Consider the following 26,647-nt stretch of genomic DNA (forward strand, 5'->3'; position numbering starts at 1 on the left):
TACGTGTAACCGATGGCACCCCATACCTGTATGGCGATGACGAATACACGCTTCCAATGTGCGTTCACCGCGATGTCGCCAAACACGGATGCGGCCATCATGATGCTGTAAACAGAACCTGGATTCATCCGGAAAAAATGACGTTTTGCCATTCGTGCACCCAGTTTCCTCGTCGAGTACACCATCGCAGGCGCTCCTGTCTGTGATGCAGCGTCAAGGGTAACCGCAGCCACGGTCTCCGAGCTGATAGTCCATGCTGCTGCAAACGTCGTCGAATTGTTCGTTCAAATGGTTGTTGTCTTGCAACCGTCCCCATCTGTTGACTCAGGGATCGAGACGTGGCTGCACGATCCGTTACAGCCTTGCGGATAAGATGCCTGTCATCTCGACTGCTAGTGATACGAGGCCGTTGGGATCCAGCACGGTGTTCCGTATTACCCTCCTGAACCCACCGATTCCATATTCTGCTAACAGTCATTGGATCTCGACCAACGCGAGCAGCAATGTCGCGATACGATAAACCGCAATCGCGATAGGCTACAGTCCGACCTTTATCAAAGTCGGAAACGTGATGGTACGCATTTCTCCTCCTTCCACGAGGCATCACAACAACGCTTCACCAGGCTACGCCGGTCAACTGCTGTTTGTGTATGAGAAATCGGTTGGAAACTTTTCTCATGTCAGCACGTTGTAGGTGTCGCCACCGGCGCCAACCTTGTATGAATGCTCTGAAAAGCGAATCATTGCATATCACAGCATCTTCTTCCTGTGGGTTAAAGTTCGCGTCTGTAGCACGTCATCTTCATGGTGTAGCAATTTTAATGGCCAGTAGTATATTTGTATATTGTAGATCTGAGGATGGTGATTACGGACTGAAACCGTTGATCGTCTAAAGAATTGAGATTGCGATCAAAGACTGGAATAAAAAACATTTGACAGTATTGGATCACTGTTTGTATACGCGACTATGTCGCAGTTGGTGAATAATAGTCATGATTTTTTTCAAAATCGGATGATTCTTTTTGATGCATCCTGTATTGCTTCCTCCCACTTTCTCTCGTGGAAAAACTATGGAAGTAAAATTCGAGCTCATGCCGAGGCTTAACAATGGTCGTTCTTTCGATGCACTATTCGCGACTGGAACGGAAAAGGGGGAAGTCAAAGTGTTACACACCATTAGGTGCCCCATAGTGTTAGTAAATGAAGTCGTTCGAATTAGTCTCCAACTTTGGGAAAAGAAAGTTATCAAGGATATCGAGATATGTGCTACCTGTAACAGTGTTCTGGGCATAGATAAATGGACCACACATCTTTTGCCGTGAAACTGCTCAGAACACATTAAATTGTGAAGAGTCCCTCTGTTGTTGTGCAACATCATGTGGTTGCTCCGTACCGGAGCCTTAACAATGGTCGCTCTTTCGACACACTATTCGCGACTGGAACGGAAAAGGGGGAAGTCAAAGTGGTACACGCCATTAGGTGGCTTGCGGGGTATACACGTAGCTGTAGAGTGTAGCTGGACCATGTGTTAGTGTACGTGCGCGCACGCCCCTCTTGTGTGTACTGACGGAAGCGCCGTGTGCCCCGGTGCCGGCCTTGCTCTCGCCACAGACCGGCTGCACACCGAGAGCGGCTACATGTCTTCGCCCGAGCGGGGCGGTCCCTCGAGGGCTTACGCGCCGCCGTACGCCCCCGCCGGCGCCTCCGCCTACGAAGACCCCTACTACAGCCAGTACGCCCCGAGGTCCGGCTCCATCACGCCCGTCATCGACGAGGAAGCCAGGTATGTAGCTCACTTCTACTTCGTTACAACTAGATACATGAACAGTACGAAAAGCTGACATCCTGACCTCTGTTATGAGGCCCTTCTGTTAAAAAAAAAAAAAAAAAATAGGGTGTATCGTAAGCAAGAGCGAAAATGGTAACGGGTTACTCTGGGGCTTCAGAATATGCCTGCGCGAAAACTACAAATCATACAGAAAAGTTTTTAATTCACTTTACAGGTGCTGAGTAGGGCACTGTTTGTGGCACTGCAAACGTCAATATCTGCTTGCAGGTCATTGAAGCTGCTGACACGAATTGCTCAGGAAGGCATGACAGCAGCCCACTGCGTCGTCTATCTGCAGGCGCTAACTAATTCGATGTGACAACATGGAGCTGGTTATTTCTCTACATTTTCTGACGTACTTTACCCCTAGTGCAGTTACGCCGTGGGGGTTACGAGGTGCGTTCAAGTTCTAAGGCCTCCGATTTTTTTTCTAATTAACTACTCACCCGAAATCGATGAAACTGGCGTTACTTCTCGACGTAATCGCCCTGCAGAAGTACACATTTTTCATAACGCTGACGCCATGATTCCATGGCAGCTGCGAAGGCTTCTTTAGGAGTCTGTTTTGACCACTGGAAAATCGCTGAGGCAATAGCAGCACGGCTGGTGAATGTCCGGCCACGGAGACTGTCTTTCATTGTTGGAAAAAGCCAAAAGTCATTAGGAGCCAGGTCAGGTGAGTAGGGAGCATTAGGAATCACTTCAAAGTTGTTATCACGAAGAAACTGTTGCGTAACGTTAGCTCGATGTGCGGGTGCGTTGTCTCGGTGAAACAGCACACGCGCAGCCCTTCCCGAACGTTTTTGTTGCAGTGGAGGAAGGAATTTGTTCTTCAGAACATTTTCGTAGGATGCACCTGTTACCGTAGTGCCCTTTGGACCGCAATGGGTAAGGATTACGCCCTCGCTGTCCCAGAACATGGACACCATCATTTTTTCAGCACTGGCAGTTACCCGAAATATTTTTGGTGGCGGTGAATCTGTGTGCTTCCATTGAGCGACTGGCGCTTTGTTTCTCGATTAAAAAATGGCATCCACGTCTCATCCATTGTCACAACGACGAAAAGAAAGTCCCATTCGTGCTGTCGTTGCGCGCCGACATTGCTCGGCAACGTGCCACACGGGCAGCCGTGTGGTCGTCCGTCAGCATTCGTGGCACCCACCTGGATGACACTTTTCGCATTTTCAGGTCGTCATGCAGGATTGTGTGCACAGAACCCACAGAACTGCCAACTCTGGAGGCAATCTGTTCGACAGTCATTCGGCGATCCCCCAAAACAATTCTCTCCACTTTCTCGATCGTGTCGTCAGACCGGCCTGTGCGAGCCTGAGGTTGTTTCGGTTTGTTGTCAGACGATGTTCTGCCTTCATTAAACTGTCGCACCCACGAATGCACTTTCGACACATCCATAACTCCGTCACCACATGTCTCCTTCAACTGTCGATGAATTTCAATTGGTTTCACACCTCGCAAATTCAGAAAACAAATGATTGCACGCTGTTCAAGTAAGGAAAACGTCGCCATTTTAAGTATTTAAAACAGTTCTCATTCTCGCCGCTGGCGGTAAAATTCCATCTGCCGTACGGTGCTGCCATCTCTGGGACATATTGACAATGAACGCGGCGTCATTTTAAAACAATGCGCATGTTTCTATCTCTTTCTAGTCCGGAGAAAAAAAATCGGAGGCCTCAGAACTTGAATGCACCTCGTATTACGAATCGAAACGGAAAGACACTCTGTCCACTGGTTTTTCTGTACAGCTTGTAGTTTTCGTGCAGTTGGCTACTGAAACATCAGAGGTAGTTATGAATAACACGGTTTACGATAACAACCGCAAAAAAGGTTATAATTAATAAGGGTCCTCAAACGTGATAATCGTGAGTGTACAGTTAGGACCCGGCACTAACTTCTATATGAACTACTGATTTCATTAGTCAAAATCTGTAAATTTTTCGAATTCAGCTAGGCCCGAACTTCACCCATGTCCTACATTAACAAGAAATACAATAACACTTCAGCAGTTATGATTTACCGTGCACTCGTCACTGTTAAGAAGGTGTTCCGCGTGTCATCCTCGCATTCGGATGCAGTACTGCACTCGTTCTCGCAGATAGTTACGAATCCTCTCAAACACCTCCTCGTCAATCTCGACAAGACTGTAAAATTCGCTGCTCCAGGTCCTCAACCGTAAAAGCGGCAGTGCTGTACAACTGAATAATTCTGACGTTCCGAAACAGAAAAACCCAGAGGATTGGGGTCAGCTGATCTTGGAGGCCAAGGTACAGGCCCTGCTCGACTTATCCATCTTGGCGCCTCAGATGTCGTCTTGTATTATCAAATATGTGTCCCATCATGGATATACCACTTTCCCAAACGACGGGAAACTGGTGAAATTTGAGCGCAATTAAATGAAGACTTGATCGAAAAGTATACATTTCAAATACATTCGTTCTACCTAGGTCAATATTTCTCATACAAATCTCTAGCGGATCGTAACCACACATTCGCAGTTACCTTGCAAACAGCTCGTTTGCAGATCCGTGTTTACTAGAACGATTTTGCTTCTATTATCAGGTATTATAACGCTGTCAGTTGTCGCTATCAATCATGATACACAAGGTCTCGCTACTAATAGTTCTAATCCACATTTTGTCTAGTTCGATAGTTTTCCGAAATTTCGTGTTTGCCATGAGTAAACGGAATTAACCCCAAATAAATACTGCTCTTCGAGAGTTCCACAGAATAACAAGGATCAACCGAAAACGTATTTGTTTCTCGTTACAAGCATTTTTTAAAACTGAAATCTTAAATGCCCGTTCGATACAGTCGACCAAAATTAGTGTGGCGCCATATTGTGTTTAACGACAAGAGCTTTCCAATCTTTCGGTGTCTATCTGCTGTTGTGGACTGCATTAGAGGGATGTATACAATTTAAATAAATGTTACAATGAGATACAGCGTTGCAATGCATCATTTTAATATTATAGCTTCATACTGTGAGCAGCAGGAAAATAATTAATTAGAAAATAATGTTTTTAGAGTTTTTAGGTTACCTCTTGTTTCGTGCTGTTTCCTCTCGGATACTATGGCCCACAACCAAAGCAAGAAAACATTAAATGACACACATTCTTTTTCTGTTACAAAACAGTGTACTTTGTGGATTTCAGCTCTTCTGATTGATTCGTGTCAGTAGAAGAATAATGGAAGTATTGTAGGCACGCCTTAATGCAAACACTTCGTTATCCCTGAACTAGTTTCAGCGATAACTCGTCAACATCAATTTTCATACTTTTATTTTTTCTGTACCTTATATGTCACTACTTTCATAACCTGTTGTGTTTCAACATACAGTATGTAATGCGTTGGCCTCGACTTATTAGGCGACTGTTTTGAACATTTCATTTTAGTGCTTAAAAATGCAGTTAATGAAATCTTTGTGTATGTGTAGTTTCTCTGAACGTCACTTACTACGCTTACTTCGAGTTCCCAAAACAGATACCCAATACCGCGTCTGGTTCGCCATGTAAACACACCATTGTCGATTTTAAAAATGCGGTCTCAGCTATCGGAAGTCATGATCCATAGCCGATTTTTGCTTCCATGTAAAAGCTTCATCGTTTTTGAAACAATTTTACATTGTCTGTTCCGTTTTATTTTTTAAAAAATATCGGCTAAGAAGACGGAGTGACTGTTTTGTGCAGCGGAACAGAAGAAGAAATATTAGATCGAGGAGGAAGTTATCCATACTCCATACTGAACTACAGAGAAACAGATACCGTGTTGATTAGATCGGAAACCGGAACAGCCGAATACCAGAGGCCATTCGTGTAATACAGTAAGTCGATTGGAAAACGTATATTTGACCGGAATTGCAAACGTAATTCAGGATTTAATATGAAGAAGCGACTGCGGAGAACGGTATCCGAAATTCTATTTTCGTCTTCGGTAAATTGTGCCGCGTACAAACGTAGTAAATGATAGCCACAGTAATTCACGTAAACTCTTTTCCGTCGTGCTATCTGTACTCTAACAAGCAGTTCTGAAGCTCTGTGTTTCAGTTGCGAACGTATCGTGCAAATTAACGTGTGGTTAAAAAAATACTACAAATTAATGTGTGGTTAAAACGTTGAACTAAGCCTATCCTTTTACAAATAGTGCCTATGTGAATTAATATACAATGTAATTCCCGCACTCCAACTGCAAGCCGAAAATTAATAAGCAAAATACGCTCTAATTTCGCATTGTGTCAATAGCATCAAGAATCTCGTCATAAAGTGCCATACGTTTGCGTTTGTCATCAGGACCCAGAGCTTGTAACAGCTGTAACTTGTACGGCTTCATAACCAACCGACGTCTCAAAACACGCCAAATGGTTGTTTTAGGCAGTTGTAACTCCCGACTGGCACGACGAGTTGATTTTGAAGGACTACGTCGGAAAGCAGTTTGAATTCGTGCAAAATTTTCTTCAGGAACACGAGGGCGGCCAGAACTCTTTCCTTCACATACACATCTTGTATCTAGAAACTGTCGATACCATCTGCGAATGTTCCACCCATTCGGAGGATCAATTTGGTACCTAAACCTGAAACGTATTTGCACTGTAATCAGCACTTCGCAAACTCGAGAACACAAAATGATTTCTGTTGCGGATTAGCCATTTTAAACTATGGCCGTTACCAAGCAAAACAGAAGACAACTGACACCTAGCGGTTGTTAATATAAACTAGATTGTGATTTCGTTTCTCCAATAGCCGAGACGAGGCGCAGTGATTGATAGTTTGGACAAAATAATACTTTGTAATACGTATATTCTTTTTGAAATACCCTGTATTAGTCACCTTCTTTGTAGATAGTGTGGAGCAGGTATCAGGAAGTCACGCAACACTCCACCGTTGTCATAAGTCACGGCACTGAAGTGGTGTGTTTGTCTCAGACGCAGTGCCAAATCAGCACAGTAACATGGTCGACGTGAAGATGTAACAAACTAACAGAAACGAGATATTCTCGCGCCCATGACCATATCGTTAAAGCAGGTGGCAGATTTGTATGAGTATCAACGCGGACTGCCCAACGTGTCTACAAAGGATGATATTCCACTGCCACCCATGTAACACGGTGTAACAACAGTGATCGTAAAAACATCCTAACCGACAGGGACCGGAGACGAATGTCGAGCCTTGTCAATGACAATCAGTTTAAAAGTTGACACGAATTGCTGCTGTTATTGAATAATGAGGTAAGTGAACACATGTAATTCAAAGACAGTATTCTGATACATAGTTTCATATGGAAACGACTGGTTGCTTAGAGGAAGATCCGAAGATTATTAAATATTGTTCGAAACTAATCATATCTTCAATAAATGTACAAGTGAGATGGTAAGAAAAGAATAACTCTTAAATTTCAACATGTTTGCGGAACTTCTTGCGACGAGTATGACTGAAATGGTGGTAGTTCAAAGATTATTGCCTTTTTTAAACACAGCGGTGTAAACAATAACAAATGTCAATGAAGATTTTTGTGACGCCGCGTTCTAAATCACCTCACACTCCTCGTCAGTCACGTCTTACTATCACGTTAGCGGCTGTGGTTACAACTTTCCCCCTTCCCCTTTACAAAAAAAAAATGCAGCGTAATTTATGGATGCTCCCATTACAGTTAATGCTAATTTCAAATGTACAGTTTAATACAATTTCCTTATAATGCAACAGCCATATAATTATTTTCTGTTTCAACAGAACTTATGAGAATTTAACTCTCAGAATTAAACTGAATACTAAACGTCAAAGTTTTCATCAGGACCTGTTTAAAACTATTTCAACATATTGAGTTTTTTCTCGCATTTGCGAAAATTAGTGGAAGAATTCTAAGGGTTATGTTATAAAGTACGCATGATTTTTAAAAAATATGTTTCAAGAAGTTAAACCCGTTGCCAGAATTCCCGTAGTAAAAGGCATATGGAAGCAAACTGAAATAAGTATACACGAAATAACTTTTACGAAAACACTCGAGTGTGCTAGCGACGTGAATCATTACCAGTTTTCGCGCGAACGCTGGAACCGATTACTATGGACATTTAGAGTTGGGTACCTCATAAAAGCTTGTTGCTCACTGCGGCAAATAAAAGTTGACATCTCTAGTGGACCAAACAATGTCGAATCTGGACAGTGGCTGAGTGGAAGGCGAGTAGTGTAATTTGACGAGCCGCGATTTTGCCTCCTTTCAAACGATGTAAGGCTCTCTGTCACCGACGGCCCACTGATGCATTTAAACCGATGGAGATGGTTCCTTGATGTTTTTTACGTGTTTTTCATACCGTGACTTGGTTCCACTCGTTATCGTGAATGCGAACCAGGATGTTTCTTTGAACATTCTCGCCGACCTTTCTTTTACGTCTTCATCGTGGTATGCTGTAGGCGCTCGTCTTTCCCAAGGCATGTTCTCGGGGCGGCACTCATACGTTCCTGGCACCTCGACTACTCCCTAAATCATCATATCTCAGTCCCATAGAGAAAAGTCTGGGACTATTTGGAACAGCGGATGAAATGTAGCAATCAACGTCTCCAATGCTTTGTAGCTCTGCAGGATCTTATCATGAGGGAATGTCTTCATCTGCCTGAGGAAACTTATGGACTCTCTTCGCCGAATTGGCATCTTTATCAAGGCCAGAGGTAGTGTTAACTGGTATCTGTTTGATGTCTCCAGGAGTGTGATTCCATGTCAAGTCCGTCACAGATCGATCACTTGTACAGGGTGTTACAAAAAGGTACGGCCAAACTTTCAGGAAACATTCCTCACACACAAATAAGGAAAAGATGTTATCTGGACATGTGTCCGGAAACGCTTAATTTCCACGTTAGAGCTCATTTTACTTTTGTCAGTATGTACTGTACTTCCTCGATTCACCGCCAGTTAGCCCAGTTGAAGGAAGGTAATGTTGACTTCGGTGCTTGTGTTGACATGCGACTCATTGCTCTACAGTACTAGCATCAAGCACATCAGTACGTAGCAACAACAGGCTAGTGTTCGTCACGAACGTGGTTTTGCACTCAGTGCAATGTTTACAAATGCGGAGTTGGCAGATGCCGATTTGATGTATGGATTAACACGGGGCAATAGCCGTGGCGCGGTACGTTTGTATCGAGACAGATTTCCAGAACGAAGGTGTCCCGACAGGAAGACGTTCGAAGCAATTTATCGGCGTCTTAGGGAGCACGGAACATTCCAGCCTATGACTCGCGACTGGGGAAGACCTAGAACGACGAGGACACCTGCAATGGACGAGGCAATTCTTCGTGCAGTTGACGATAACCCTAATGTCAGCGTCAGAGAAGTTGCTGCTGTACAAGGTAACGTTGACCACGTCACTGTATGGAGAGTGCTACAGGAGAACCAGTTGTTTCCGTACCATGTACAGCGTGTGCAGGCACTATCAGCAGCTGATTTGCCTCCACGGGTACACTTCTGCGAATGGTTCATCCAACAATGTGTCAATCCTCATTTCAGTGCAAATGTTCTTTTTACGGATGCGGCTTCATTCAAACGTGATTAAATTGTAAATTTTCACAATCGACACGTGTGGGCTGACGAGAATCCGCACGCAATTGTGCAATCACGTCATCAACACAGATTTTCTGTGAACGTTTGGGCAGGCATTGTTGGTGATGTCTCGATTGGGCCCCATGTTCTTCCACCTACGCTCAATGGAGCACGTTATCATGATGTCATACGGGATACTCTGCCTGTGCTGCTAGAACATGTGCCTTTAAAGTACGACACAACATGTGGTTCATGCACGATGGAGCTCCTGCACATTTCAGTCCAAGTGTTCGTACGCTTCTCAACAACAGATTTGGTGACCGACGGATTGGTAGAGGCAGACCAATTCCGTGACCTCCACGCTCTCCTGATCTCAACCCTCTTAACTTTCATTTTTGGAGGCATTTGAAAGCTCTTGTCTACGCAACCCCGGTACCAAATGTAGAGACTCTTCGTGCTCGTATTGTGGACGGCTGTGATACAATACGCCATTCTCCAGGGCTGCATCAGCGCATCAGGGATTCCGTGCGACGGAGGGTGGATGCACGTATCCTCGCTAACGAAGGACATTTTGAACATTTCCTGCAACAGAGTGTTTGAAGTCACGCTGGTACGTTCTATTGCTGTGTGTTTCCATTCCATGATTAATGTGATTTGAAGAGAAGTAATAAAATGAGCTCTAACATGGAAAGTAAGGGTTTCCGGACACATGTTCACATAACCTATTTTCTTTCTTTGTGTGTGACGAATGTTTCCTGAAAGTTTGGCCGTATCTTTTTGTAACACCCTGTATAAATGTGAACCGTCGGATTTGACACCAGACAAAACAATTTATTCGAATCGAAGGAACCTTCTGCGAACAGCTGTCACTAATGCTATACTATAGTGTCAGACCGTCCAAGAACCCGGAAGTTCTCGATTCGAACATATACTCTAGAACTGACGTCGAGTATTCGAACACCACATCCGAAAATAAAAGCTCCCATTTCACGGTGCAGACTGATTCATGTCGCTAGCACACGCGAGTGTTTTTGAAAACGTTATTTCTTGTATACTTATTTCAGTTTGCTTCCATATGCCTTTTACTATGGGAATTCTGGCAACGGGTTTAACTTCTTGAAACATATATTTAAAAAAAATCGTGCGTACTGTATAACATAACCCCTAGAATTCTTCCACTAATTTTCGCAAATGCGTATGAAAACTCAAGATTTTAAAATAGTTTGTAAACAAGTCCTGATGAAAACTTTGACGTTTAGTATTCAGTTTAATTCTAAGAGTTAAAGTCTCATAAGTTCTGTTGCAACAGAAAATAATTATATGACTGTTTTCATTATAAGGAAATTGTATTAAACTGTACATTTGAAATTAGCATTAACTGTAATGGGAGCATCCATAAATTACGTTGCATTTTTTTTTGAAAGGGGGAGGGGGGAAAGTGGTAACTACAGCCGCTAACGTGATAATAAGACGTGACTGACAAGGAGAAATAGGTGACTTAAAACGCGGCGTCACAAAAATCCTCATTGAAATTTGTTATTGTTTACACCGCTCTGTGTTTAAAAAAAGCAATAATATTTGAACTACCACTATTTCAGTTATATTCGCCGCAAGAAGTTCCGCAAACATGTTGAAATTTAAGATTTATCCTTTTCTTACCGTCTCACTTGTACATTTATTGCTATGATATGATTAGTTTCGAACAATATTTTATAATCTTCGGACCTTCGTCTAAGCAGCCAGTCGTTTCCATATGAAACTATATATCAGAATACTGTCTTTGAATTACATGTGTTCACTTACCTCATTACAGATCGTCATTATAACTATGGACACTCGACAGATAAACGTAACGATATAGCTATCATAAATAAAGTGAAAGAAGGCTATGGTGCACAGAGGAAAGAAACACAGATAGGCAATTGATTGCAATTAAATAGTAATTATTCTGGTATCGATTGCGGATATACCGATGTTGGTTTCACGTCAATTAGTTTTTCACAATGGATTATTCTTACGATTAATTCTTTCAAATTTTCCTTTTTTGTCTATAGCTTGATTGCGGAAAGATGTCGGGCCATTCCCTAGCACTTATCATAACGTCGGCACAGGACATTTAGTGTCGATGTGTTTTGTTTACGATTGCTGCCAACATCGGCGATGATCAAAGAGTAATCTTGAGTAGTAGGCGAAGTCTTGTGGTGTTTGTGCGCCAATTCGGAAATACATAACGTAACAAGTGAGTTTGAACGTGAATGTCTCCGTAGTGTTCTTTTACTAAACTTCGTTACTTCTGTCGTAAATTATACCCCAGCTTTCGATCGGTACAAGGCGCGCAAACCCCCGAATTATCAGTGCTTGAATAAAATAAGTGAACGTTATTTCTTATCAGGAAAGTTAAAGGACACAACTATTTAGCGAAATGCTTTCTAGACCTAAAAATAGAGACATAACTTAACAATTAATCGATTGTTGGGATATAATTAATCGAGTTGTTTATATAATTGAAAAGATCATTAATCGACCCTTACTCATAATCGACCATTCATAGAAGCAAACCCTTCCGATCAGACGGTTGAACCTATCTGTCGAAGTCTCTCACGCAACAGTGGCACAGGACTCTTTAGCGACTAAGGAGCGACGAAAGACGTATAAAATGATGGTAAACAGTGCTCTCGTCAGTGGGTTTGCAGCCAGTCTCGTTGACAGCTGTAGCAGCGAGTGTGTGGTGTGTTTTGCAGCGACACGGAGCTGCTGGATGATTCGTACAGCCTGTACGGCGTGAAGCTGTCCGCCGCCGGGGGCAGAGGGGGCGGCCCGCCGGGTGCCGCCCCCCGGGGGCCGTTCCCGCCTCCGCCCCCGGCCGCTGCCGTCGTCCCCTACGATGCCACTCGGTAACCACAACCATATCCATAACCACGCCCCCTCAGTAGTGGCGAGGGACTGCATCCGCCCGTAGCTGCCTTGCTCAGCATGCCGTAGCAGGGGATACTAACTGCTCTCACCTCTACGATTTATCCTTCCACGGCCCTCCCTCCCACGCACCATCATCCCGAAGCCCTACTAAAACAACGATGAGTATTATAACTTTTTTTTTTTATAAACAGGTTTCTCAAAGAGCACTACCTGTCATAGTATTTAGTAAATTTGCTTAAATTATTTAATGGCAACATGCTTCAACGTATAAGCTTCCCACGAAGCAAAAAATGCGAATACAAAAACATATAGTACGAGTGTACGTAGAGCTTAATGTACTAGTTTACTGATTTGGGATATGGCGCGTCCTGCTCTGCTGATTAGAAATGGCTGTCTTCCTGTTATTCTGATAAACAGAGGAGAACCCAGCACATCCCAATACACGAAACTAGTACGAAGTTTTAACTACCCCCGCAAAAAATAAAGTTACGTAGTTACTTTCGTTTGCTCGTTTCTAGGTACATGTCTACAGGTCTGCTGCACACTGAAAACCCCCGCCACAGTATGGTAGCACGCCGCTAGATTCAGGAGTGAATCCAGGCTCTGTTCTGGGATTCACAGTTTGTTACTGTTTCTCACCCCCACCTCTCACCCCTCGAATATACAATGACTGTCAAAAAAAAAAGTGAAGCACCCAAAGACGTGGTCGGATGTGAATGTAACTTTGTGCACGTACACAACATCAGCGGGTATGTAAATGATTTGAACTTCAATTCTTCATGACAGGCCACCAGAGAGCATTTATGTTGTTCGTATTTAGTGTTTTTGCCACGCCAGGTAGGGTATATAATAAGCATGAGCAGCGTCAAATGTTGTGACAGTAGCCTGATGATGTACTGCGTGGGATGTGAGGGCAGGCATATTCCTTGTCAAGATTGTGGTCGATCTCATCTGAACAACACAATGCAGGATCTTCATATTGTACACCAACTGATGTCCGCCCCTGCCATCCGAGAACAAGTAATGGACTCTACAACATTCTGTGTCATCCCAACCAGTGATCGGAGACTAATAGCAGCCAGACTACGAAATTACTGCCTCACGCGTGGGCTGCCATTAACACCATAATACAAACGACTGTAATGATTATTAAATGGACATCCTAGCTGCAAACAGGCGTTCATATACTTCATTGGAGACATGTTGAAAATGTGTGCCCCGACCGGGACTCGAACCCGGGATCTCCTGCTTACATGGCAGACGCTCTATCCATCTGAGGATAGTGCGCCTGCAGGGACTTATCCCTTGCACGCTCCCCGTGAGACCCAAATTCCCAACATGTCCACACCACTATGTTCGTAGTGCGCCTAATAGATGTTTGCCCGTCATACTTATTACTCGTGGCAGATTAATCTACCAAGTCCCGTACGAGTTCGGGTATAGCGAGTGCATTCGCACTTGAAGGTCAATGGCCGGGAAGCTATATTTTAACTATATATGACGGTAGTATCAGTTCCCGAAAGAACAGATACCGTTGATGACTATGCAGCTTTGCTAGAATGAAATGATAATTAAATGGACACCCTAGCTGTAAACGACTGTGTTTGGCGTGGTGCTGTTACCTAGAAACATGGACTGCTGATGAATGGTGATGCATTGTTCAGAAACGAATCGCAGTTCTATACCACCTCTGATGAGCATGTTACGGCGACTCGGGGAGAAGCCCCTTGCTTACAATGTTTTGGTGAGGCACAAGCGATGTTTCTCCTAGCGTCATTGGGTTTTACTTGGGTCACGGTTGGTAGTCAATGAGGGATCTCTAACAGCATGACACAGACATCATAGGTCCACATGTATTACCCCTCATGCCACAGTATTGCGATTTCCAACAGGATAATGCTCGTCCGTATATTGTATGTGCGTCTGTCAACGGTCTGTGTGATGCTGAGGTATCGCAAGTCTAGCAAAATTCACAAATCTGTCTGGACAAAACATGTGTAGGACTCCATTCCAGTGCCAGTAAACAGCTTGTCAGGGACGAGTTTGCCTCAGGAGAAAACAGGTTTATGACGTCCTTCCCAACCGAACCAAGGCATGAATCCAAACCAGAGGGGGTTGCAGTTTCATACCGGTAAATGGGCTCTATTCTTCTTAAATTTGACTCTATTTCATAATTAACTGTAGCAACACCACATACCATCTCATACCATTAAGTGCCATTCGTTTCCTCCTGCCCATTTTGGTTGTGTCACCAGACTGCAGTCTCATTGACACAAGCATATAGCTGAAAATTATCCTGTGCTAATCATAGCGTGTCAGTTCTAGAATTTCGTGCCATTTTTCAAAACTCTTGGTTTTCACATGCTTAGATTCTCAGAAAGTTAGCAGTGAAATACGGAAATTATAAGGGGCTTTCAAAAAGAAACGAGGCAGGAACATAATTACAGAAACCAGTACCTGTATTTTAGAAGTACTGACCCTGGCTGTTGAGACACTTGTCCCACTGTGACACAAGGCAGTGTATGGCTGTCTCATAAAATTCCCAGTGCTGCGATGTTAACCAGTTCCGCAAGTACAGCTGCACGTGGTCGTCCGAGGTGAATCGTTTGGCCCTCAGAGCCTTTTTAAGGGAACCAAAAATGGCGTAATCACAGGACAGGGAGAGAGAGGACCGGGTCGTATGGGGGGGGGGGGGGGGGGTTGGCCGACAACTTCCCATTTGAATTTCTGCAGGAGTGCCACGACTGCATTGGCCGTATGAGGCTTTGCATTATCGTGGAGCAGAAATACCCCACGGGTGAGATTGCCTGGTCGTTTTGATTTGACCATTTGGCGAAGGGCGATCAAGGTTTGCGAGTAACGCTGGGCATTCTCTGTTATCCGGCACTGCAGGAAGTGAATCAGAAGGGGGGCATCTTGGTGAAAGAGGAACTTCAGCATAACCTTTCCTGCACTCGTGTGGATGGCCTTGGCATTTTTTTTGTGGTGGTGACCCTGAATACTTCCACTGGCGAACTACAGACCTATATCTCTAACGTCGATCAGTTGTAGAATTTTGGAACACGTATTGTGTTCGAGTATAATGACTTTTCTGGAGACTAGAAATCTACTCTGTAGGAATCAGCATGGGTTTCGAAAAAGACAGTCATGTGAAACCCAGCTCGCGCTATTCGTCCACGAGACGCAGAGGGCCATAGACACGGGTTCACAGGTAGATGCCGTGTTTCTTGACTTCCGCAAGGCGTTCGATACAGTTCCCCACAGTCGTTTAATGAACAAAGTAAGAGCATATGGACTATCAGACCAATTGTGTGATTGGATTGAGGAGTTCCTAGATAACAGGACGCAGCATGTCATTCTCAATGGAGAGAAGTCTTCCGAAGTAAGAGTGATTTCAGGTGTGCCGCAGGGGAGTGTCATAGGACCGTTGCTATTCACAATATACATAAATGACCTGGTGGATGACATCGGAAGTTCACTGAGGCTTTTTGCAGATGATGCTGTGGTGTATCGAGAGGTTGTAACAATGGAAAATTGTACTGAAATGCAGGAGGATCTGCAACGAATTGGCGCATGGTGCAGGGAATGGCAATTGAATCTCAATGTAGACAAGTGTAATGTGCTGCGAATACAAGAAAGATAGATCCTTTATCATTTAGCTACAAAATAGCAGGTCAGCAACTGGAAGCAGTTAATACCATAAATTATCTGGGAGCACGCATTAGGAGTGATTTAAAATGGAATGATCATATAATGTTGATCGCCGGTAGGGCAGATGCCAGACTGAGATTCATTGGAAGAATCCTAAGGAAATGCAATCCGAAAACAAAGGAAGTAGGTTACAGTACGCTTGTTCGCCCACTGCTTGAATACTGCTCAGCAGTGTGGGATCCGTACGAGATAGGGTTGATAGAAGATATAGAGAAGATCCAACGGAGAGCAGCGCGCTTCGTTACAGGATCATTTAGTAATCGCGAAAGCGTTACGGAGATTATAGATGAACTCCAGTGGAAGACTCTGCAGGAGAGACGCTCAGTAGCTCGGTACGGGCTTTTGTCAAAGTTTCGAGAACATACCTTCACCGAAGAGTCAAGCAGTATATTGCTCCCTCCTACGTATATCTCGCGAAGAGACCATGAGGATAAAATCAGAGAGATTAGAGCCCACACAGAGGTATACCGACAATCCTTCTTTCCACGAACAATACGAGACTGGAATAGAAGGGAGAACCGATAGAGCTACTCAAGTTACCCTCCGCCACACACCGTCAGGTGGCTTGCGCAGTATGGATGTAGATGTAGATGTAGATGGATACTTTGTCGTCGGGTTCGAAGTGATGACACCGTGACTCGTCTCCAGCCACCACTTGTGCCAGGAATGCACTCTCTTCCCGAGTATAGCAGTGCAGATGAGCAAGACAGTGGGCCATTCGACATGCTTCCTGGTGTGGTTGAAGACTGTGGGGCTCCCACTGGGCACACACTTTGCGCACGTGCAGTCGTTCCTTCACGATGGTGTGAACACTTCCGACACACTATCCGACCGCGGCAGCTGTGGCTGTCACTGTCACTCGGCGGTCCTCAGTGATGAGTGCAACCACCAACTGGGTGATGTCATCAGTAATGCACTGTGGTGTTCCAAACTGTCAGCTAATGATGTTATGGGTTGGCAGGAGAGCCCACCGGTATGAGAGGAAGCCGAAAGGCACGCGTTTTAGCTCACGCAGGCTGGCGTGAGGTCTGGAACAGGACAAGGAAATTAGACTTTAGAAAAACGGACGTAGCTGGTGGAATACTTAACTTTCATCCATAAATGGTGAACGTCGCTCTTGACGGTACATGTTTTACAGCATCAATAGTAACTGGTACTGGCGCCTTGCTAGGTCGTAGCAAATGACGTAGCTGAAGGCTATGGTAACTATCGTCTCGGCAAATGAGAGCGTATTTTGTCAATGAACCATCGCTAGCAAAGTCGGCTGTACAACTGGGGCGAGTGCTAGGAAGACTCTAGACCTGCCGTGTGGCGGCGCTCGGTCTGCAATCACTGATAGTGGCGACACGCGGGTCCGACGTATACTAACGGACCGCGGCCGATTTAAAGGCTACCACCTAGCAAGTGTGGTGTCTGGCGGTGACACCACAAATGACACCCGTCCTTCCCTGATACGATTGTGTCACACCTTGACCTTTGCAAGGGACATGCAGTGATCGCTGTACACTTGTGCCATTCGTCGATGAATATCCATTCCTCCTACTCCTTCTGCTCTTCTTTTGAGGCCTCCATATCACTGTTTGCAATGTGACTGGCACCGTTGGACGATTCACATGCTGCTGCTAGCTCTGTATAGTCACGTGATGTGCATGCATGTCCCCTAGCGACCAGTCGCGAACTTCCACGCTATGGTTGGAACCACACCTCGTTACACATGCCACGATATTACCCTCCTGTCACTGGTTTGTGCGTTCCAGACTCTGGCTCGTTTCTTTTTGAACACCCCTCATAATATACACTGATAGCCAGAACATTGTGACCACCTGCTTAATAGCTTGTTTGCCCGTCTTTGGACCAAAACAAATCACTGATTATGCATATAACGGATCCGACAGTTTGCTGGTAAGTTAGTGGAGGTATATGGCATTACATGTCTACGCACAGGTCATGTAACTCGCGTAAATAACTGGCCGCTGATTCGTATGTGCGGTGATGGTGCCCGATAGCAATGCAGATGGGTGCCACGGGCGAATTTAGTCGCCGAGACATCAACGTGAGTACACTGTAATGCTCCTCAAACCACTGTAGCACAGTTCTGGCTCCGAGACAAGGACAGTTGTACTGCTGAAAAATGGCATCGCCGCTCGGGGAGACGTGAAGCATGAAGGGATGCACGTGGTTCGCAGCTATCAGCGCGTCTTATACACTCCTGGAAATTGAAATAAGAACACCGTGAATTCATTGTCCTAGGAAGGGGAAACTTTATTGACACATTCCTGGGGTCAGATACATCACATGATCACACTGACAGAACCACAGGCACATAGACACAGGCAACAGAGCATGCACAATGTCGGCACTAGTACAGTGTATATCGACCTTTCGCAGCAATGCAGGCTGCTATTCTCCCATGGAGACGACCGTAGAGATGCTGGATGTAGTCCTGTGGAATGGCTTGCCATGCCATTTCCACCTGGCGCCTCAGTTGGACCAGCGTTCGTGCTGGACGTGCAGACCGCGTGAGACGACGCTTCATCCAGTCCCAAACATGCTCAATGGGGGACAGATCCGGAGATCTTGCTGGCCAGGGTAGTTGACTTACACCTTCTAGAGCACGTTGGGTGGCACGGGATACATACGGACGTGCTTTGTCCTGTTGGAACAGCAAGTTCCCTTGCCGGTCTAGGAATGGTAGAACGATGGGTTCGATGACGGTTTGGATGTACCGTGCACTATTCAGTGTCCCCTCGACGATCACCAGTGGTGTACGGCCAGTGTAGGAGATCGCTCCCCACACCATGATGCCAGGTGTTGGCCCTGTGTGCCTCGCTCGTATGCAGTCCTGATTGTGGCGCTCACCTGCACAGCGCCAAACACGCATACGACCATCATTGTCACCAAGGCAGAAGCGACTCTCATCGCTGAAGACGACACGTCTCCATTCGTCCCTCCATTCACGCCTGTCGCGACACCACTGGAGGCGGGCTGCACGATGTTGGGGCGTGAGCGGAAGACGGCCTAACGGTGTGCGGGACCGTAGCCCAGCTTCATGGAGACGGTTGCGAATGGTCCTCGCCGATACCCCAGGAGCAACAGTGTCCCTAATTTGCTGGGAAGTGGCGGTGCGGTCCCCTACGGCACTGCGTAGGATCCTACGGTCTTGGCGTGCATCCGTGCGTCGCTGCGGTCCGGTCCCAGGTCGACGGGCACTTCCACCTTCCGCCGACCACTGGCGACAACATCGATGTACTGTGGAGACCTCACGCCCCCACGTGTTGAGCAATTCGACGGTACGTCCACCCGGCCTCCCACATGCCCACTATACGCCCTCGCTCAAAGTCCGTCAACTGCACATACGGTTCACGTCCACGCTGTCGCGGCATGCTACCAGTGTTAAAGACTGCGATGGAGCTCCGTATGCCACGGCAAACTGGCTGACACTGACGGCGGCGGTGCACAAATGCTGCGCAGATAGCGCCATTCGACGGCCAACACCGAGGTTCCTGGTGTGTCCGCTGTGCAGTGCGTGTGATCATTGCTTGTACAGCCCTCTCGCAGTGTCCGGAGCAAGTATGGTGGGTCTGACACACCGGTGTGAATGTGTTCTTTTTTCCATTTCCAGGAGTGTATTACTACCACAGGTGCTGTGCAAGTGGAGCAGAATGTTTCCCATAGCAATATACTGCTCCCACCAGTCTGCGTCCACGGTGCGCTGCACGTTACGAGCCACCTTTCACCTCGACGATGGTGTTTGTGTAGACGACCAACGACCTAGTGCAGCAAAATGTGATTCACCTGAAGAGTCGACACGTTTACATTGATCGACGATCGGATCCCGATAGTCCCATGCCAACTGCAGTCATAACTGACGACGATGTTTTGTGGATGCGTACAGGTAATCTGTGGAGCTCCAATTAGACAATGTACGATGTTCACCTATGCGTGCACCGGCATTGTGCTCTTTCAGCAGAGATGCCATAGGTCACCATCTATACTACTTTACAGACCAGACAAGCCTCCAAACCCGACGTTCTGTGAAGAGTTGTGGACTTCGAACCATTTAGCACCTGGTGATGGCTGCACCGCCCTTCTACCTCTTTCTGTAGAAGCTCGTGACAGTAGCACATGAACATTCGACCAGCTTCGCAGCTTTCGAGATACTCGTTCACTGGCTCTGGCTAATAATAATCTGTCCTTTATCAAAGCCGCTTATCTCAATGGATGCCCGCCCCCCGGTAGCTGAATGGTCAGCGTGACGGATTGTCAATCCTCTGGGCCTGGGTTCAATTCCCAGCTGGGTCGGGGAATTTTCTCCAGCCAGGGACTGGGTATTGTGCTGTCCTCGTCATCAACTTACCGTCCTCATCGACTGCAGGTCACTGAAGTGGCGTCAAATTGAAAGACCGGCAACCGGCGAATGGTCTGCTCAACGGGGGGCCCTAGCCGTATGAATAAATAAATAAAACCTCAATGGATTTCCCCATTTGCAGCCCATATCTTCACTAGGGTGGTCCCCCATCCGTGTCTGCTCCGCTGACATACTTTTGTTACCGTGTCACATGTCTCCAACCCCACCAGGCGGCATTCAGCATCGCGGTGGGTGCTGGTCATAATATTTTGGCTTATCAGTATATACAAAAATATAAACACTCCTACTATAATGGTATTTTGTAGGTGTAAAAGGAAAGATTATGATCCGGTCCCCCTCTCCCTTCATGGATCAGCACCTGACCAAAACAAATGCCACAGTCTGTTCTAAAAAGGTAATTTGTTTTCAGAAGCACTGGATTATAGCAGCTGTGTCAAATGATTTCTTTAGTGGTCTTGATTGGCCTGTCAGCTACGGCATTCAGGCTGTTACTAACACAAAATACCGTTTTATGAATGGGCTGCAAATTTTGTTTTGGCTAGCGTTGTGCTATACTATGACGTGGGTTTTCAGTGTGTAACAAGTCTGCTATTATCCACCCACAGACAAACAAAAAAATAAGTACACAACATTATTTTTTTGAGAGGATAATTAAAGTTTTTATGACAACTTTACTTTAAAGAAAGAGTATTCCTGAACCACATGACTGTATCTTCATGCACCACTACCCTAAATCCAGCTGAAATGACAACAAATCACATGCTCCTTGAATTATGAGGATTATCCAATTCCATATGTTGTGGAGGCTACAAAAAGATGGGAGTGTATTTGAGTCACTTGTTAGAGTGTGCAAAATCTCTCTACAGATCATTTTGATTGCATGTGGGTCTTCAGCCACAACATTTTTTTTTTTTATGTTTTGGAGGAACAACATTAATATTCAGCTGACTGAATATGTAACACTTTTTTAGTAATAAGGTTTATTACAGTCAAATATTTCAGTGGCTAAAACAGTTTTGACTGAACAGCCATTTTCAGCAGCCCATATATAACAATTTTGCATTACTGTTTAGTTCTATCCATGAAACCATATTCAAATATCTCAGAAAAGCATATTGAAAGACTAAAAGTTTTATACAATTAACAGTACAATTATGTGGGTACAGACAACCAGTTACACAATTTGGGTCAAGAAGAGCCCTTACTATGTACCATTGTATTAAATACTCTGTGTCATATGCAGGCATATAAAACGAACAGTTCACAGAAAAACCTATACGGGGAGGGGAGGGGGGGGGGGGGGGGCAGGGGGAGGGAAGTACAAAACTGTCCACTCCTGACTTCATGGCACAATTCTTCTCAACTTAGCAGTGCAAAAGACTGTAAAAATTTTTTTTTTATATGTATACCTATGGTAGAAAATGCTGACTTGCGAACACTGTGATCACATGAAAGACAAGTGTCGACATTGAAGACATGTTGGAATCTGAAGTAGTGCAAAGCAATACACTTAAATGATGTAGCTATGTGATGCTTACAATGGAATGGGCCCTGTCTAGGAGGTAAGGCATGTACTGTCAGTGTTCACAACTTGTTGGCCTTCTCTGTTGCTGCTGTCCCACATTTCTTTCTGAGTGTAACATTGGTGCCTTGAAACCTAGATAAGGAAGTTACTACTACTAAGCATCCCTTGTCAGAGGCTACAATGTTTCATTCCAGGTGATACACCGTATGCGGGGTTGTATCACTGTGGCTTGTCAATCGGCAGCAGATTCTGCAGGACCCGCATTCAGCACATCCTGCAGAACCTGCATTCTGTAAACAGTCAGCCACAGCTGGGTTTTGATGACATAACACACTCATGTTTAAGGCACTGAAGTTCCAGTGCAGCCTATCAAACTGACTTCCTTAGAGTCTGCAGGTGGGAACCTTTTACCTGATCATTAGCAGCAAACTGTCTTCCTCGTGTGTTTTACATGTTTCCATTGCTCAAGAACTGCTGGTGCCACACTGCTACTCTACTGACATCTGGTACTGGGCTGTGACACACACAACAAAACACCCTTGCACACTAATAATCAACAAAAGCCTAACAAACATGAGATTTTCTTCTGGATGGGATTCATCTTAATACCTTAAACTTTTTAGTCTTCCTTGACTGAACAGTTCTGGAGCAAAGTAAATGACAAAATTTATGATGAGAACTTTGTTAACGAGTGTACATTCAGATCTTGATGTCATGTGCACTGATGACAATTTTTCAATTTTTTTATTTGCCAAAATATTGTGGTAGTTTGTCAGAGACCTCTGCAAATACACCTGTGAACTAATTTTTCATTGTCTACACCAGGAGAAACTGAACAGTCACAACCTTGACTCTGGCACTGAGTTACGCCCATATCTATATAAATTTTTAATCAAGAATACTGTGACATAAGGCACTACAAGCTGGCTAAATTAATTTTTCAACTTCACTCAGTACCCATTTAATAGAAGAGCATAGAGAAGTAATGTTTTCAATTAAACATTTTGAACAATTGGCCAGGAAATGTTTCAAATATTGGACCATTCCACATCTCAGCCCAAAATCTGACAGCTTAGGGTAGTATGAGATTTGTTATGCTTTTTCCAGTTGGACATGTAGTAAAACTAGGAAATGGTACTACTACTTTAGTCACTGGTACTGATTAATTATACTCCTATTGTTATGGGGTACTGCATGTGGGAAATCTCATTATGAAAGATTTATTTTTTCTTCCACATGTTACAAGTGGCAGTCCAATTGAAGGTTAGGCATAAGATAACAAGATTTCATGTAAGAGGACAGTGTCCTCTTCATTGCTCATGTCATACTGCTCCTCAATTTGCAATCAGTTCCCTTCTACAGAAGCTGCAATCAGTCATCATGTACACAAGAATTGTGCTATTTTAGTTTTGGGAAACAAGACAATAGATATAAGCTATGTGATCAAAAGTATGTGGACACCCCCAGAAACATAAGTTTTTCATATTAGGTGCATTGTGCTGCCACCTACTGCCAGGTACTCCATATCAGCGACCTCAGTAGTGATCAGTCATGAGAGTAGAATGGGGCGCTGCATGGAACTCACAGACTTCGAACGTGCTCAGGTGATTGGGTGTCACTTGTGTCATATGTCTGAACGCGAGATTTCCACACTCTTAAACATCCATAGGTCCACTGTTTCCGATGTGATAGAGAAGTGGAAACGTGAAGGGACACGTACAGCACAAAAGCTTACAGGCCGACCTTGTTGTTGACTGACACACAGACATCTATCCAGACCATCACACAGGAACTCCAAGCTGCATCAGGATCCACTGCAAGCACTATGACAGGCGGGAGTTGATAATACTTGGATTTCATGGTTGAGCAATTGCTCATAAGCCACACATCACACCAGTAAATGCCAAACGACACTTCGCTTGGTGTAAGGAAAGTAAACATTGGACGATTGAACAGTGGAAAAACATTGTGTGGAGTGACGAATCACAGTACACAATGTGGCAAGCCGATGGTAGGGTGTGGCTAAGGTGAATGCCTGGTGAACATCATATGCCAGTGTGCGTAGTGCCAACAGTAAAATACGGAGGTGGTAGTGTGATGGTGTTTTTCATGGAAGGGCTTGCACCCATCATTGTTTTGTGTGGCACTATCACAGCACAGGCCTACATTGATGTTTTAAGCACCTTCTTGCTTCCCACCATTGAAGAGCAATTCGGGGATGGTGGTTGAATCTTCCAACACGATTGAGCAGCTGCTCATAATGCATGGCCTGTGGCAGAGTGGTTACATGACAATAACATCCCTGTAATGGACTGGCCTGCACGGAGTCCTGACCTGAATCCTGTAGAACACCTTTGGGATGTTTTGGAACGCCGACTTCGTGCCAGATCTCACTGACTGCCATCGATACCTTTCCTCAGTGCAGCACTCCGTAAAGAATGGGCTGCCATTCCCCAAGAAACCTTCCAGCACCTGATTGAACATATGCCTGCAAGAGTGGAAGCTGTCATCAAGGCTAAGGGTGGGACAACACCATACTGAATTTCAGCATTACCGATGGAGGGTGCCACGAACTTCTAAGTCATTTTCAGCCAGGTGTCTGGATATTTTTGATCACATAGTGTAGCAATAGCAAATAAATCAAACAAATCAATCACTTTGGACCATTTCCTTATATTTGGGCTCAACCATTCCCCTCAAAAGATATGAGAAAGCAATGTTAACCTGAAATATCTTCTTGTCACAGCTGATAACCAAACTTTTGATTACAAGACTCATCTGTTTTCTCTTGCTAAACACATGATGGTAATTCTTGACTGGCATAACTTGTCAGTTTGCCTGTCTTATTTACTCACGTTCTAGAAACTTTACTGCACCTTTTTCATGAATCATCAGGCTCTCAAATGATATTTTCAGTACAAAGGTTTTTGACACGCCTAAAATTAGTTTTTTACTGATTGCTGTACAACGTTTGCTATTAACAATAGCAATTTTTTCCATAATGACTGTTCAGAAATAAAGATTGGAGAACAAGATGCTGAGTTGTAGGAGAGTGAACAATTAACATAAAAATAGATGCAGCATTATCATTGTACATTGAAGATTAGATTTTCTCAGGATAGGGTCTATTTTGCAGGTCAGTAGTGAAAATGTTGTGGATTTGCCATTTTTTAAAAGCAAATAGCAGGTTGCACCCCTGTCTCAGAAAGCAACCAAGTTCAACTACGGAGGAGCAAAATGTGCAACATAGTGTCATTGCTGTTTCCAGACATCTGTCCATCAGAAAGTATAGGCAGTTACGTTTCTGTGACAACCTTTCTACAAGAGAATTTTTGCAAAATACTTACAAATCCATCTCCCTCAAACAGAAGGTGCAGAAACAGTTATTGTAAAGTACACAGTTGACCACTAATTCCAATGTCTAAATACCTTGCCATTCATAAATAAAAATCTACTGCCAATATTCCACTACTAGCTTTCACAGATAAGTGTATCCATAACCTTCAGAATTGCACACCACACCTCTAGAGTGCCTCAAAACCTGAAAAAAATCAAGTGTATGTATGACAGTCTGCTACCATAACAGTCATACCCTCACAGAAGATATCACGCTCATAAGCAAATGACTGATCTGTTCCTAATCGTACCTGAAACCTTCTCTCTTTGCTCCACTGTTTCCACTTTCCTGATGACCATCTTGCTAGCTCTAATCAAATGCATGTGTAGTGCTGTATCTTGTAGTTATTCTGCTTTTAGCCTACCTGTGTACCAACATTAGATTTCAGAATCTAGCTCTTCAAGTCTGGTTTCCAGCACAGCTCTGAGAAAATAGTGGCTCCATATCAACTGATAAACAAATTTTTTCATTTGCCATTTGTGCAGTTCACCAGAGCATCAGCATAACACTGTTGGTTCAGGCTGTTGATGCAAGGGTAGGTTAGCATAAATCTTTGTTAGGCAATATATCACATGGCCAATGGTATTGTCATAGTCTGAAGTGACTTACCTGCATGTTCTTAGGTGCAGTAGAGGCATGGAAAGAGAAATAAATAAAGAATCAGTAAATAAATACATGCAAATAGTTTTGAAATGCAAGAGAATGTGAGCTGTAGGAATGCATTTGTAGATTAGTCAAAATAGTTACAGCGAGATAAGGAATATCACAGTAATTAAAATTTAAATCACATTATGTCTAAGTGTGTATAATCTAAATGTAATAATAAGCACAAATTTATTATTATATAGTGTTTGTCCTGTATACTACAACAAATAAACAAGAAAGAGCTGATGCATTTATATTAAGCATTGTTTTATCCTATGCCAAAAGCTAAAAGTTTCTTTCAGTCTCTGTATAAATGCATTAAAATACTTGCTAAAACTAACTAATGATAAAAACTGTAATAACAAAGATAAAATCAAAATGAAACAAGCACAAGCAATCAGCTTTCTTAACAAAATTTCAAAATATCAATAGAAAATCTTACATAATGCGATACCACATGGTAGCTAAACATACTACATAGTCTCATTAATATGATGGAAGTTCTGGGGAGAATATCAAAAATGGAAGGAGTAAAGGTAACCACTTACCACACAGCTGAGTCATTAAGCAATCAACAGGTACATAAATAATACTGAAATTATCAATTTCAGCCCTGTTTAAATGCCTGTCTATGGCTCAACAGTTTAGCTATATGGTTATCTCTGCTCATTACCAAGTCTTAGAAGACAAAGTTTAAAAAGAAAGAATCGCTGTTGG

The 26,647-nt window shown here is 44.1% G+C and overlaps 1 protein-coding gene across 1 annotated transcript in view; it reads left to right on the plus strand.

The window, feature by feature from the left end:
* The window catches only part of LOC126108511 (coiled-coil domain-containing protein AGAP005037), a 249,741-nt gene that overhangs the window by 34,933 nt on the left and 188,161 nt on the right, over positions 1 to 26,647 (plus strand). Inside the window, exon 3 of the mRNA XM_049913778.1 lies at positions 1,612 to 1,783. Within this exon, the coding sequence (XP_049769735.1) occupies positions 1,612 to 1,783 (172 nt within the window). The remainder of the gene's footprint in view (positions 1 to 1,611; positions 1,784 to 26,647) is intronic.

The sequence above is a fragment of the Schistocerca cancellata genome, chromosome 11 (assembly GCF_023864275.1).
Source record: "Schistocerca cancellata isolate TAMUIC-IGC-003103 chromosome 11, iqSchCanc2.1, whole genome shotgun sequence".
NCBI lineage: Eukaryota > Metazoa > Arthropoda > Insecta > Orthoptera > Acrididae > Schistocerca > Schistocerca cancellata.